The sequence below is a fragment of the Salvelinus namaycush genome, chromosome 31, assembly GCF_016432855.1.
Source record: "Salvelinus namaycush isolate Seneca chromosome 31, SaNama_1.0, whole genome shotgun sequence".
NCBI lineage: Eukaryota > Metazoa > Chordata > Actinopteri > Salmoniformes > Salmonidae > Salvelinus > Salvelinus namaycush.
Window position 1 is genome coordinate 3383647 of NC_052337.1, and position 16140 is coordinate 3399786.

General features: G+C 50.3%; 1 protein-coding gene across 1 annotated transcript in view; it reads left to right on the forward strand.

The window, feature by feature from the left end:
* LOC120026320 (ras-specific guanine nucleotide-releasing factor RalGPS1-like) overlaps positions 1-16140 on the forward strand; it is a 202082-nt gene that overhangs the window by 136080 nt on the left and 49862 nt on the right. The window contains exon 9 of the mRNA XM_038971157.1: positions 1586-1679. Within this exon, the coding sequence (XP_038827085.1) occupies positions 1586-1679 (94 nt within the window). The remainder of the gene's footprint in view (positions 1-1585; positions 1680-16140) is intronic.

Consider the following 16140-nt stretch of genomic DNA (forward strand, 5'->3'; position numbering starts at 1 on the left):
CTATTGTTAATTTTTTATATTGATATCTGATGCATATGCTAAAGGAACGCCCGGCAACTTTCTCAACATTCTCTAGAGGGTACTGATAGACCGAAAGGCCAGGCGCGGGTTCTAGTGTTAAACGAATGTTCCCTCAAGCCTGTATGATGGTAGTCCTGCTGTCCTTGCATGTACATCCTCTTTAGTTTGCCTGCTTTGAAGATACTTTTAGTTAGGCAACACTGGCAAGAGCAAGCACATGTTTACTCCTCATTTCTACATTGGAACTGTGGAACAGATCTCGGATCCAAGATGTCTCTTCAACTGCAACAAGACTGAGCTCATGAACCCTAAAAGTGTTGCAATAATGTTTATGCAAGCCCATCAAATCCTGGCCTGGCATAAGACTTTTACAGTGTATATGAAATGTTGTGCAGAGTAAAGAACAAGCACAGTGAAACGAAGGACAGGTTATTAATTCCAGTTGTAGTTGGCCTCGCTGCCATGGCATCATTGTTAGCGGAGTTGGTTTAAATAAAGTAAATCCCTCATCGACGCATACAGAGATGAGCGGCAAGGCCAATGCCAGCGAGGTTCCGAGAACTTCCCCAGGGCCCGAACAAGATGGCAACCGCATGGGGCCGAAATGCACACATGTACAACCTTAACTCCCTACGACAGCTGGTAACAGCATTAAAATGCAACAACCAAACCGCTCAGTGTTCGCCCCCAGAGCTTACACGTCATGTCTCTCACGTACTGCCGGCTAGGCGCTAGCCATTTGTTTCACTCGGTCCAGACTTTGAGGAGAGAACGGGGGAAGGATTACCCAGACTTCTCAGATGTTCATTTGCGTTAGAAGTAGAGTGCTGCTGATTAGAGGAATTAGGAGACTGTTGCCGATGGGAGGGGTTAGGAGACTGTTACCGATGGGAGGGGTTAGGAGGAGACTGTTGCCGATGGGAGGGGTTAGGAGACTGTTGCCGATGGGAGGGGTTAGGAGACTGTTGCCGATGGGAGGGGTTAGGAGGAGACTGTTGCCGATGCGAGGGGTTAGGAGGAGACTGTTGCCGATGGGAGGGGATTAGAGGAGACTTTTGCCGATGGGAGGGGTTAGGAGGAGACTGTTGCCGATGGGAGGGGTTAGGAGGAGACTGTTGCCGATGCGAGGGGTTAGGAGGAGACTGTTGCCGATGGGAGGGGATTAGAGGAGACTGTTGCCGATGGGAGGGGTTAGGAGGAGACTGTTGCCGATGGGAGGGGTTAGGAGGAGACTGTTGCCGATGGGTGGGGTTAGGAGGAGACTGTTGCCGATGGGTGGGGTTAGGAGGAGACTGTTGCCGATGGGAGGGGTTAGGAGGAGACTGTTGCCGATGGGAGGGGTTAGGAGGAGATACTGCTATCCGTGTTGCAGTAAATGTAGCTCAACAAATAACACATAAGAGGAAGACAATGAAGTGTTCCAAACCGTCTCTCTCTCACTGTCTCTCTCTCTTGGTCTCTCTCTCACTGTCTGTCTCTCTCTTGGTCTCTCTTGTCTTACTGTCTGTTTTTTGTCTTCCTGCTACCCTCTCTCCCTCCCCCATACCACTTCCCCCCTTCACAGATCACCTGGTGACCCTCCCCCATGTTCAGAAGTATTTAATGTCCGTGCGCTATATCGAGGAGCTTCAGAAGTTCGTAGAGGACGACAACTTCAAGTAAGTGGGAGTCCGCCCCCCCGTCTCACCCACCAACATACCTTTCTCACACACACACACACACACACACACACACACACACACACACACACACACACACACACACACACACACACACACACACACACACACACACACACACACACAGGCGGGGGGGGGACGGGACTGTGCATCATGACAGGGGAGCTCATTCCTCCAATGGCTCTAATGAGTTCTTCAGGCAAGGTTGTAGATACAGAGTCTGCCTTGAGGGAGCGCGACCAAGCGTGGGCCCGGAAGCGCAGCACTTCTAACGGGGGCTTGATTTAAAGCCGGAGCTGGGCTCCAGGAGCTCAACTGTGAAAGACATGCACTGCTGGGACTGACAGGGGGAGTCCCAAGATGGAATCTTATGGATCGTTTCGTTTTGGAGCCAGTCTTTTTTTTGGGACTGAATTTTTCGGTGGTCGGCAGTCTGCTCGCTCAGAATTTGTTGTAATTATATCAACACAGTGTAACGTCAACGTGTCCTCCAGACATTTTAATTAGGCTAGTAAATATTAGGGCTAATAAAACCTGCTGGAAATTGTTTTCATTGATAACAGTGGATTTACTTCGAGTGTTGCAGGATTAGGTTTATTTTCGTCATAAAATGAAAAGCCGTAACAAAAAGCATGTGGGATTTGAACTACTGAAGCCTATGTTAGCTGCTGCTACTCTCTGTTTATCTTATGTGCATAGTCACTTTAACTATACATTCATGTACATACTACCTCAATTGGGCCGACCAACCAGTGCTCCCGCACATTGGCTAACCGGGCTATCTGCATTGTGTCCCACCACCCGCCAACCCCTCTTTTTACGCTTCTGCTACTCTCTGTTCATCATATATGCATAGTCACTTTAACCACATCTACATGTATATACTAGCTCAATAAGCCTGACTAACCGGTGTCTGTATATAGCCTTGCTACTGTTATTTTCAAATGTCTTTTTACTGTTTTATTTCTTTACTTACACACACACACACACATTTTTTTCGCACTATTGGTTAGAGCCTGTAAGTAAGCATTTCACTGTAAGGTCTACTACACCTGTTGTATTCAGCATTTCACTGTAAGGTCTACTACACCTGTTGTATTCAGCATTTCACTGTGAGGTCTACTACACCTGTTGTATTCAGCATTTCACTGTAAGGTCTACTACACCTGTTGTATTTGGCGCCCGTGACAAATACACTTTGATTTGATCTGTTACTACGTGAAGGACTGCAGTACAAGGGACAGTTTCATTGAAATTCTTACCACCATGAAATGATCACTATGAACTATGAAGTCTTCATCTCCAAGTCCTTTATTAGGGTAGTATGGGACCATTGTTTGGCTTTTCAGAAGTGATGACATTAGTGTGTCCTGGGCAGAAGGAGTTGGCATTACCCAGTACTGATGACAAAGTGGTCTGAGAAGTAATCTAACCCCACACAACCAGGTTTCTAAATCAATATTCTGCTCCCTTTGTGTCCAGAACACTAACACTGTACTGTACAAATGAAACTAGTGTCCAGAATATGAACACTGTACAAATGAAACTAGTGTCCAGAATATGAACACTGTACAAATGAAACTAGTGTCCAGAATATGAACACTGTACAAATGAAACTAGTGTCCAGAATATGAACACTGTACAAATGAAACTAGTGTCCAGAATATGAACACTGTACAAATGAAACTAGTGTCCAGAATATGAACACTGTACAAATGAAACTAGTGTCCAGAATATAAACACTGTACAAATGAAACTAGTGAACATTCACTGTGGTCTACTCCACTGTAGACAATCTAGCATGACAGTCTCTGTCTCACTCTCTGTTCTAGACGTCAAAGAGATGGAGAGGCCGCCGCTCCTCTCTATACAAAAGGGATGATTTAAAGGGGCAATCAGAAGTTGAAACGATAACACAGCATTTCCCCCCCACCCCTGTTTCTGTAAAAAGCTGTTGATGAGGCTGGAGAAACCACTCTCAAATTCATAGACAGAGCTATGGATGCAAGGACTGACCATACATGATATCAAAATTATAGTTTGAACCATGTTATGAGGCTATGTAGTGTTTGTTTACAGTTACTTTGTTTACAAACATTGGAATAAAACAAGCTTATATTTGGGGTTCTAATGGGGTACGGCAGTTGAACTAAGTTTATGAGGCATTTATAAATTATATTCTTCAAGAATCAATAGGTAAATTTTTTAAAGTCCAAAAATGAATGTAGCAACTGCAGATGGCAGCTTTAAATGATTACAGCTCATTAGACTAGAGGACGGTGTTTAGATCCCCGGCATTAGTCATTAGCCAAGAGAAGATGTCCTCCGCCAGGGTGATGACAGCGTACGTTAACATTGGCGCCCGCCAGGCACAGCGCTCTCCCGCTACATTTGAGTTAAGTACGATATGTTTGTGGAGAAAATGTAAAGCACATGTCACGAAACGTTTTCTTTTTTTACTCCCAGCCGTGTTTTCTAGTAAAGATAAATATTATTGCGAGCATAAACCTCATCCCCGTGCCATAGAAAACAAGCGTAGTTCAACAGCTGTGTCATCTCACAGCTGTTGAAAAGAAAAGTCACCGTCAGAGCTCAGCCTCATATGCACTCCTGATGATGTGAGTTAAATATGAAGTCCGGCTTGCTTTGAGAGACTCTCTCTTGGTAGGTGTCTTTGAGCTGTAAAGGCCTTACATTCCTACTGTAACCAACCTGTCATTGATAAGACTGATTAGAGCCCCCTGGAGCGTGTGGTAACACGTCTGTCTATTGCCCTTAGGATGCCAAGTTCGATTCTCGCTCAAGAACCTTGCAATGGCCACCCGAAACGCCACAACACTTTGATATGGCCGCTAGGGTCTTTACAAAAGTAACATCTTATGTAATCAGATTGCTTTTTTGTTGTTGAGTAACTAGTAATGTAACGCGTTACTTTTTAAAACTGGGTAATATAAAAATTGTTACTTTGTGTACATGTGGGTCCGTGTACGTGCGGTCTAACCAGAACTGGCGGTTCGAGAGAGAGATTTTGAATGGAAAGATAGGATATCTGTACAGATGTTTGACTTGCAGTGTACACTGAGTGGACAGAACATTAGGAACACCTTCCTAATATTGAGTTGCACCCCCTTTTGCCCTCAGAACAGACTCAATTCGTCGGGGCATGGACTCTACAAGGTTTTGTAAGCATTCCACAGGGATGCTGGCCCATGTTGACTCCAATGCTTCCTACAGTTGTGTCAAGTTGTTTATTATTATTATTATGTCAGTTGACTAACTAAAATTATTGTCTGCCTCCTCTGTCCTCTTTCATCAATGACCTGCTTTCGACCACTGGCCTGCCGTTGGCTGGATGTCCTTTGGGTGGTGGACCATTCTTGATACACACGGGAAACTGTTGAGCGAGAAATCCCCAGCAGCATTGCAGTGACACACTGTAAACGGTGCGCCTGGCACCTACTACCATACCCAGTTCAAAGGCACCTACATATCTTGTCTTGCCCATTCACCCTCGGAATGGCACACACACACACACACAATCCATGTCTCAATTGTCTCGAGGTTTAAAAATCCTTCTTTAACCCCGTCTCCTCCACTTCATCTACACTGACATCAATGTGACATCAATAAGGGATCATAGCTTTCACCTGGTCAGTCTGTCATGGACAGTGCAGGTGTTCCTAATGTTTTGTTCACTCAGTGTATTTGGCTAATTTAAGCACAGATGAAAAGAGAAACCAGTGAATGTATCGTGAAAGTAACGCAAAATAACATAACGAGTGTTATATAAGGCGTTACAATGCAAAGTAATATTGTAAATTAACACGTTACTTTTGTTAAATGTAACACTGGGCACAATGCACATGGACCAGCTTGGACCCCAGCAGGTCTGTTGGCCTTCAGATTCTGAGGGCAGCTTGGACCCCAGCAGCTCTGTTGGCCTTCAGATTCTGAGAGCAGCTTGGACCCCAGCAGCTCTGTTGGCCTTCAGATTCTGAGAGCAGCTTGGACCCCAGCAGCTCTGTTGGCCTTCAGATTCTGAGAGCAGCTTGGACCCCAGCAGGTCTGTTGGCCTTCAGATTCTGAGAGCAGCTTGGACCCCAGCAGCTCTGTTGGCCTTCAGATTCTGAGGGCAGCTTGGACCCCAGCAGATCTGTTGGCCTTCAGATTCTGAGAGCAGCTTGGACCCCAGCAGGTCTGTTGGCCTTCAGATTCTGAGAGCAGCTTGGACCCCAGCAGCTCTGTTGGCCTTCAGATTCTGAGAGCAGCTTGGACCCCAGCAGCTCTGTTGGCCTTCAGATTCTGAGAGCAGCTTGGACCCCAGCAGGTCTGTTGGCCTTCAGATTCTGAGAGCAGCTTGGACCCCAGCAGGTCTGTTGGCCTTCAGATTCTGAGGGCAGCTTGGACCCCAGCAGGTCTGTTGGCCTTCAGATTCTGAGAGCAGCTTGGACCCCAGCAGCTCTGTTGGCCTTCAGATTCTGAGAGCAGCTTGGACCCCAGCAGCTCTGTTGGCCTTCAGATTCTGAGAGCAGCTTGGACCCCAGCAGCTCTGTTGGCCTTCAGATTCTGAGGGCAGCTTGGACCCCAGCAGCTCTGTTGGCCTTCAGATTCTGAGAGCAGCTTGGACCCCAGCAGATCTGTTGGCCTTCAGATTCTGAGAGCAGCTTGGACCCCAGCAGATCTGTTGGCCTTCAGATTCTGAGAGCAGCTTGGACCCCAGCAGATCTGTTGGCCTTCAGATTCTGAGGGCAGCTTGGACCCCAGCAGGTCTGTTGGCCTTCAGATTCTGAGAGCAGCTTGGACCCCAGCAGGTCTGTTGGCCTTCAGATTCTGAGAGCAGCTTGGACCCGAGCAGGTCTGTTGGCCTTCAGATTCTGAGGGCAGCTTGGACCCCAGCAGCTCTGTTGGCCTTCAGATTCTGAGGGCAGCTTGGACCCCAGCAGATCTGTTGGCCTTCAGATTCTGAGAGCAGCTTGGACCCCAGCAGCTCTGTTGGCCTTCAGATTCTGAGAGCAGCTTGGACCCCAGCAGCTCTGTTGGCCTTCAGATTCTGAGAGCAGCTTGGACCCCAGCAGGTCTGTTGGCCTTCAGATTCTGAGGGCAGCTTGGACCCCAGCAGGTCTGTTGACCTTCAGATTCTGAGGGCAGCTTGGACCCCAGCAGGTCTGTTGACCTTCAGATTCTGAGAGCAGCTTGGACCCCAGCAGATCTGTTGGCCTTCAGATTCTGAGAGCAGCTTGGACCCCAGCAGGTCTGTTGGCCTTCAGATTCTGAGAGCAGCTTGGACCCCAGCAGGTCTGTTGGCCTTCAGATTCTGAGAGCAGCTTGGACCCCAGCAGCTCTGTTGGCCTTCAGATTCTGAGAGCAGCTTGGACCCCAGCAGCTCTGTTGGCCTTCAGATTCTGAGAGCAGCTTGGACCCCAGCAGGTCTGTTGGCCTTCAGATTCTGAGAGCAGCTTGGACCCCAGCAGCTCTGTTGGCCTTCAGATTCTGAGAGCAGCTTGGACCCCAGCAGCTCTGTTGGCCTTCAGATTCTGAGAGCAGCTTGGACCCCAGCAGCTCTGTTGGCCTTCAGATTCTGAGAGCAGCTTGGACCCCAGCAGGTCTGTTGGCCTTCAGATTCTGAGAGCAGCTTGGACCCCAGCAGGTCTGTTGGCCTTCAGATTCTGAGGGCAGCTTGGACCCCAGCAGCTCTGTTGGCCTTCAGATTCTGAGAGCAGCTTGGACCCCAGCAGCTCTGTTGGCCTTCAGATTCTGAGAGCAGCTTGGACCCCAGCAGCTCTGTTGGCCTTCAGATTCTGAGAGCAGCTTGGACCCCAGCAGCTCTGTTGGCCTTCAGATTCTGAGGGCAGCTTGGACCCCACCAGCTCTGTTGGCCTTCAGATTCTGAGAGCAGCTTGGACCCCAGCAGATCTGTTGGCCTTCAGATTCTGAGAGCAGCTTGGACCCCAGCAGATCTGTTGGCCTTCAGATTCTGAGAGCAGCTTGGACCCCAGCAGCTCTGTTGGCCTTCAGATTCTGAGGGCAGCTTGGACCCCAGCAGGTCTGTTGGCCTTCAGATTCTGAGAGCAGCTTGGACCCCAGCAGGTCTGTTGGCCTTCAGATTCTGAGGGCAGCTTGGACCCCAGCAGCTCTGTTGGCCTTCAGATTCTGAGGGCAGCTTGGACCCCAGCAGATCTGTTGGCCTTCAGATTCTGAGAGCAGCTTGGACCCCAGCAGCTCTGTTGGCCTTCAGATTCTGAGAGCAGCTTGGACCCCAGCAGCTCTGTTGGCCTTCAGATTCTGAGAGCAGCTTGGACCCCAGCAGGTCTGTTGGCCTTCAGATTCTGAGGGCAGCTTGGACCCCAGCAGGTCTGTTGACCTTCAGATTCTGAGAGCAGCTTGGACCCCAGCAGATCTGTTGGCCTTCAGATTCTGAGAGCAGCTTGGACCCCAGCAGGTCTGTTGGCCTTCAGATTCTGAGAGCAGCTTGGACCCCAGCAGATCTGTTGGCCTTCAGATTCTGAGAGCAGCTTGGACCCCAGCAGATCTGTTGGCCTTCAGATTCTGAGAGCAGCTTGGACCCCAGCAGATCTGTTGGCCTTCAGATTCTGAGGGCAGCTTGGACCCCAGCAGGTCTGTTGGCCTTCAGATTCTGAGAGCAGCTTGGACCCCAGCAGGTCTGTTGGCCTTCAGATTCTGAGAGCAGCTTGGACCCGAGCAGGTCTGTTGGCCTTCAGATTCTGAGGGCAGCTTGGACCCCAGCAGCTCTGTTGGCCTTCAGATTCTGAGGGCAGCTTGGACCCCAGCAGATCTGTTGGCCTTCAGATTCTGAGAGCAGCTTGGACCCCAGCAGCTCTGTTGGCCTTCAGATTCTGAGAGCAGCTTGGACCCCAGCAGCTCTGTTGGCCTTCAGATTCTGAGAGCAGCTTGGACCCCAGCAGGTCTGTTGGCCTTCAGATTCTGAGGGCAGCTTGGACCCCAGCAGATCTGTTGGCCTTCAGATTCTGAGAGCAGCTTGGACCCCAGCAGCTCTGTTGGCCTTCAGATTCTGAGAGCAGCTTGGACCCCAGCAGCTCTGTTGGCCTTCAGATTCTGAGAGCAGCTTGGACCCCAGCAGGTCTGTTGGCCTTCAGATTCTGAGGGCAGCTTGGACCCCAGCAGGTCTGTTGACCTTCAGATTCTGAGAGCAGCTTGGACCCCAGCAGATCTGTTGGCCTTCAGATTCTGAGAGCAGCTTGGACCCCAGCAGGTCTGTTGGCCTTCAGATTCTGAGAGCAGCTTGGACCCCAGCAGGTCTGTTGGCCTTCAGATTCTGAGAGCAGCTTGGACCCCAGCAGCTCTGTTGGCCTTCAGATTCTGAGAGCAGCTTGGACCCCAGCAGCTCTGTTGGCCTTCAGATTCTGAGGGCAGCTTGGACCCCAGCAGCTCTGTTGGCCTTCAGATTCTGAGAGCAGCTTGGACCCCAGCAGATCTGTTGGCCTTCAGATTCTGAGAGCAGCTTGGACCCCAGCAGATCTGTTGGCCTTCAGATTCTGAGAGCAGCTTGGACCCCAGCAGATCTGTTGGCCTTCAGATTCTGAGGGCAGCTTGGACCCCAGCAGGTCTGTTGGCCTTCAGATTCTGAGAGCAGCTTGGACCCCAGCAGGTCTGTTGGCCTTCAGATTCTGAGAGCAGCTTGGACCCCAGCAGGTCTGTTGGCCTTCAGATTCTGAGGGCAGCTTGGACCCCAGCAGCTCTGTTGGCCTTCAGATTCTGAGGGCAGCTTGGACCCCAGCAGATCTGTTGGCCTTCAGATTCTGAGAGCAGCTTGGACCCCAGCAGCTCTGTTGGCCTTCAGATTCTGAGAGCAGCTTGGACCCCAGCAGCTCTGTTGGCCTTCAGATTCTGAGAGCAGCTTGGACCCCAGCAGGTCTGTTGGCCTTCAGATTCTGAGGGCAGCTTGGACCCCAGCAGGTCTGTTGACCTTCAGATTCTGAGAGCAGCTTGGACCCCAGCAGATCTGTTGGCCTTCAGATTCTGAGAGCAGCTTGGACCCCAGCAGGTCTGTTGGCCTTCAGATTCTGAGGGCAGCTTGGACCCCAGCAGCTCTGTTGGCCTTCAGATTCTGAGGGCAGCTTGGACCCCAGCAGATCTGTTGGCCTTCAGATTCTGAGAGCAGCTTGGACCCCAGCAGCTCTGTTGGCCTTCAGATTCTGAGAGCAGCTTGGACCCCAGCAGCTCTGTTGGCCTTCAGATTCTGAGAGCAGCTTGGACCCCAGCAGGTCTGTTGGCCTTCAGATTCTGAGGGCAGCTTGGACCCCAGCAGGTCTGTTGACCTTCAGATTCTGAGAGCAGCTTGGACCCCAGCAGATCTGTTGGCCTTCAGATTCTGAGAGCAGCTTGGACCCCAGCAGGTCTGTTGGCCTTCAGATTCTGAGGGCAGCTTGGACCCCAGCAGCTCTGTTGGCCTTCAGATTCTGAGGGCAGCTTGGACCCCAGCAGATCTGTTGGCCTTCAGATTCTGAGAGCAGCTTGGACCCCAGCAGCTCTGTTGGCCTTCAGATTCTGAGAGCAGCTTGGACCCCAGCAGCTCTGTTGGCCTTCAGATTCTGAGAGCAGCTTGGACCCCAGCAGGTCTGTTGGCCTTCAGATTCTGAGGGCAGCTTGGACCCCAGCAGGTCTGTTGACCTTCAGATTCTGAGAGCAGCTTGGACCCCAGCAGATCTGTTGGCCTTCAGATTCTGAGAGCAGCTTGGACCCCAGCAGGTCTGTTGGCCTTCAGATTCTGAGAGCAGCTTGGACCCCAGCAGGTCTGTTGGCCTTCAGATTCTGAGAGCAGCTTGGACCCCAGCAGCTCTGTTGGCCTTCAGATTCTGAGAGCAGCTTGGACCCCAGCAGCTCTGTTGGCCTTCAGATTCTGAGGGCAGCTTGGACCCCAGCAGCTCTGTTGGCCTTCAGATTCTGAGAGCAGCTTGGACCCCAGCAGATCTGTTGGCCTTCAGATTCTGAGAGCAGCTTGGACCCCAGCAGATCTGTTGGCCTTCAGATTCTGAGAGCAGCTTGGACCCCAGCAGATCTGTTGGCCTTCAGATTCTGAGGGCAGCTTGGACCCCAGCAGGTCTGTTGGCCTTCAGATTCTGAGAGCAGCTTGGACCCCAGCAGGTCTGTTGGCCTTCAGATTCTGAGAGCAGCTTGGACCCCAGCAGGTCTGTTGGCCTTCAGATTCTGAGGGCAGCTTGGACCCCAGCAGCTCTGTTGGCCTTCAGATTCTGAGGGCAGCTTGGACCCCAGCAGATCTGTTGGCCTTCAGATTCTGAGAGCAGCTTGGACCCCAGCAGCTCTGTTGGCCTTCAGATTCTGAGAGCAGCTTGGACCCCAGCAGCTCTGTTGGCCTTCAGATTCTGAGAGCAGCTTGGACCCCAGCAGGTCTGTTGGCCTTCAGATTCTGAGGGCAGCTTGGACCCCAGCAGGTCTGTTGACCTTCAGATTCTGAGAGCAGCTTGGACCCCAGCAGATCTGTTGGCCTTCAGATTCTGAGAGCAGCTTGGACCCCAGCAGGTCTGTTGGCCTTCAGATTCTGAGAGCAGCTTGGACCCCAGCAGCTCTGTTTGCCTTCAGATTCTGAGGGCAGCTTGGACCCCAGCAGATCTGTTGGCCTTCAGATTCTGAGAGCAGCTTGGACCCCAGCAGCTCTGTTGGCCTTCAGATTCTGAGAGCAGCTTGGACCCCAGCAGCTCTGTTGGCCTTCAGATTCTGAGAGCAGCTTGGACCCCAGCAGGTCTGTTGGCCTTCAGATTCTGAGGGCAGCTTGGACCCCAGCAGGTCTGTTGACCTTCAGATTCTGAGAGCAGCTTGGACCCCAGCAGATCTGTTGGCCTTCAGATTCTGAGAGCAGCTTGGACCCCAGCAGGTCTGTTGGCCTTCAGATTCTGAGAGCAGCTTGGACCCCAGCAGGTCTGTTGGCCTTCAGATTCTGAGAGCAGCTTGGACCCCAGCAGCTCTGTTGGCCTTCAGATTCTGAGAGCAGCTTGGACCCCAGCAGCTCTGTTGGCCTTCAGATTCTGAGAGCAGCTTGGACCCCAGCAGGTCTGTTGGCCTTCAGATTCTGAGGGCAGCTTGGACCCCAGCAGCTCTGTTGGCCTTCAGATTCTGAGAGCAGCTTGGACCCCAGCAGATCTGTTGGCCTTCAGATTCTGAGAGCAGCTTGGACCCCAGCAGATCTGTTGGCCTTCAGATTCTGAGAGCAGCTTGGACCCCAGCAGCTCTGTTGGCCTTCAGATTCTGAGGGCAGCTTGGACCCCAGCAGGTCTGTTGGCCTTCAGATTCTGAGAGCAGCTTGGACCCCAGCAGGTCTGTTGGCCTTCAGATTCTGAGAGCAGCTTGGACCCCAGCAGGTCTGTTGGCCTTCAGATTCTGAGGGCAGCTTGGACCCCAGCAGCTCTGTTGGCCTTCAGATTCTGAGGGCAGCTTGGACCCCAGCAGATCTGTTGGCCTTCAGATTCTGAGAGCAGCTTGGACCCCAGCAGCTCTGTTGGCCTTCAGATTCTGAGAGCAGCTTGGACCCCAGCAGCTCTGTTGGCCTTCAGATTCTGAGAGCAGCTTGGACCCCAGCAGGTCTGTTGGCCTTCAGATTCTGAGGGCAGCTTGGACCCCAGCAGGTCTGTTGACCTTCAGATTCTGAGAGCAGCTTGGACCCCAGCAGATCTGTTGGCCTTCAGATTCTGAGAGCAGCTTGGACCCCAGCAGGTCTGTTGGCCTTCAGATTCTGAGGGCAGCTTGGACCCCAGCAGCTCTGTTGGCCTTCAGATTCTGAGGGCAGCTTGGACCCCAGCAGATCTGTTGGCCTTCAGATTCTGAGAGCAGCTTGGACCCCAGCAGCTCTGTTGGCCTTCAGATTCTGAGAGCAGCTTGGACCCCAGCAGCTCTGTTGGCCTTCAGATTCTGAGAGCAGCTTGGACCCCAGCAGGTCTGTTGGCCTTCAGATTCTGAGGGCAGCTTGGACCCCAGCAGGTCTGTTGGCCTTCAGATTCTGAGAGCAGCTTGGACCCCAGCAGGTCTGTTGGCCTTCAGATTCTGAGAGCAGCTTGGACCCCAGCAGCTCTGTTGGCCTTCAGATTCTGAGGGCAGCTTGGACCCCAGCAGATCTGTTGGCCTTCAGATTCTGAGAGCAGCTTGGACCCCAGCAGCTCTGTTGGCCTTCAGATTCTGAGAGCAGCTTGGACCCCAGCAGCTCTGTTGGCCTTCAGATTCTGAGAGCAGCTTGGACCCCAGCAGCTCTGTTGGCCTTCAGATTCTGAGAGCAGCTTGGACCCCAGCAGGTCTGTTGGCCTTCAGATTCTGAGGGCAGCTTGGACCCCAGCAGGTCTGTTGACCTTCAGATTCTGAGAGCAGCTTGGACCCCAGCAGCTCTGTTGGCCTTCAGATTCTGAGAGCAGCTTGGACCCCAGCAGATCTGTTGGCCTTCAGATTCTGAGGGCAGCTTGGACCCCAGCAGCTCTGTTGGCCTTCAGATTCTGAGGGCAGCTTGGACCCCAGCAGATCTGTTGGCCTTCAGATTCTGAGAGCAGCTTGGACCCCAGCAGCTCTGTTGGCCTTCAGATTCTGAGAGCAGCTTGGACCCCAGCAGCTCTGTTGGCCTTCAGATTCTGAGAGCAGCTTGGACCCCAGCAGGTCTGTTGGCCTTCAGATTCTGAGGGCAGCTTGGACCCCAGCAGGTCTGTTGACCTTCAGATTCTGAGAGCAGCTTGGACCCCAGCAGATCTGTTGGCCTTCAGATTCTGAGAGCAGCTTGGACCCCAGCAGGTCTGTTGGCCTTCAGATTCTGAGGGCAGCTTGGACCCCAGCAGATCTGTTGGCCTTCAGATTCTGAGAGCAGCTTGGACCCCAGCAGCTCTGTTGGCCTTCAGATTCTGAGAGCAGCTTGGACCCCAGCAGATCTGTTGGCCTTCAGATTCTGAGAGCAGCTTGGACCCCAGCAGCTCTGTTGGCCTTCAGATTCTGAGGGCTGTTTCACATATCCTAACATGAGCTACCATTGCGGTGTCATGACAACCGTATATCTATGTCTGTATGCAATATGGACTCAATGAAAAACACATGGCAATAGTATTACTATTTTAATGTGAAGAGTATTTATTACCTACGGCTATGTTGTTCTTTTATCCATTTTTCTGTGTTGCAACTTTTGAAGGGTCTGTCGTTGAAATTACCACCAGGGACACCTAACGTCAATATTAAATGAATCATTCTTTATTATCAGCAAGCTGGAGAGGTTCCAACAAACTTAATGCACCATAGTACACGTCGGTCGGGAGCTCTGCCGGGGCAGTCCCGTTAGTTCTCTTATATACTGCTTACACAGACAAGTTATATTTGCATGATTTACATTTATTCATAATTAATTAATCATTAAGTTTTGGTTCATGCATGTGACTGACCAATACCTCACGAGGCCTCTTTTCCTCAAGCTGAGACCTTGAAACTGAGATATCCCTTTCCGTTCTCAAAACAATGTTCTGGGCGTACTTCCAAATTGCTTATACTGATGGTGAGGATTCCTCCCAGGCACGATCAATCAGTCACTTGCATGAACCCAGTCGAATTGGTTATTAGAAAAGCACAAATTTAAAATCTTCCTTCACAGGTCACTCAAATTATCGCATTTCAGAGCATCAAACTACTGCATTAAAACAGTTTTTTTCTCTGGAGAATGCAAACTGTGGGTGTAGATTCTACAACACGTTTGCACACTTTTTTAGGAGCACAGCTCAAAATATACAACTATACTGAACAAAAATATAAATGCAATATGTAGTGTTGGTCCAATTTTTCATGAGCTGAAATAAAAAATCCCCAAATTTTCTATACGCACAAAAAAAATAAAAACTCAAATGTTGCGCACAAATTTGTTTACATCCCTGTTAGTGAGCATTTCTCCTTTGCCAAGATAATCCATCCACCTGACAGATGTGGCATATCAAGAAGCTGATTAAACAGCATGATCATTACACAGGTGCACCTTGTGCTGGGGACAATAAAAGGCCACTTTAAAATGTGCAGTTTTGTCACCCAACACAATGCCACAGATGTCTCACGTTTTGAGGGAGCATGCAATTGGCATGCTAAATGCAGAAATGTCCACCAGAGCTGTTGCCAGATAATTGAATGCTGCCTCCAACATCGTTTTAGAGAATTTTGGCAGTACGTCCAACCGTCCTCACAACCGCAGACCATGTGTAACCATGCCAGCCCAGGACCTCCACATCTGGCTTCTTCACCTGCGGGATCATCTGAGACCAGCCACCCGGACAGCTAATGAAACTGAGGAGTATTTTTGTCTGTAATAAAGACTTTTTGTGGGGAAAAACTAATTCTGATTGACTGGGCCTGGGCCTGGCTCCCCAGCCAGGGTGGGCCTGGGAATGCATTGGGCCCACCCATTGCTGCACCCCTGCCAAGTTATATAAAATACATAGATTAGGGCCTAATGAGTTTATTTAAATTGACTGATTTCCTAATATGAACTGTAACTCACTAAAATCTTTGAAATTGTTACATATTGCGTTTTATTTTTGTTCAGTATATAATGTTGATATTGTGGAAAGTCAGTCCTTGCATCCATGGCTCTATGAATTAGTGTTTTAACATTTTCCAGCCCAATCTCTCAGCTTTTTACAGAAACAGTGGCGGGAAATGGCTTTGTTATTGTTTAAAAAGCTGATTGCCCCTTTTAATGTATACGATGCATATAGCTGTATTTTCCTGCAAGGAACACATCTGGTTCATGTTCTTTTTTTCCAATGTTTTTTTGCTGTGTGCACCATGAACTTTTTATGTGTAGCAGAATTTCTTTTTTTTAAATCAAAATATTTTGTTTCCCACAACCTTTTCCATGGTCTCCTGTGTACAGTACACAATACAAATCTTTCTATTGACCTGTTTTCCAATTATATGGTTATGACATGTTAATGTTTCTCAGCCTTCATGAGGATATCATGGATAGAACCACAGCTCTAAGTGATATTACTGAAAACCCGCATGGATAGAACCACAGCTCGAAGCGCAGGCAGCGCCAATATGACAAACCAACATGGATAGAACCACAGCTCGAAGCGCAGGCAGCGCCAATATGACAAACCAACATGGATAGAACCACAGCTCGAAGCGCAGGCAGCGCCAATATGACAAACCAACATGGATAGAACCACAGCTCGAAGCGCAGGCAGCGCCAATATGACAAACCAACATGGATAGAACCACAGCTCGAAGCGCAGGCAGCGCCAATATGACAAACCAACATGGATAGAACCACAGCTCGAAGCGCAGGCAGCGCCAATATGACAAACCAACATGGATAGAACCACAGCTCGAAGCGCAGGCAGCGCCAATATGACAAACCAACATGGATAGAACCACAGCTCGAAGCGCAGGCAGCGCCAATATGACAAACCAACATGGATAGAACCACAGCTCGAAGCGC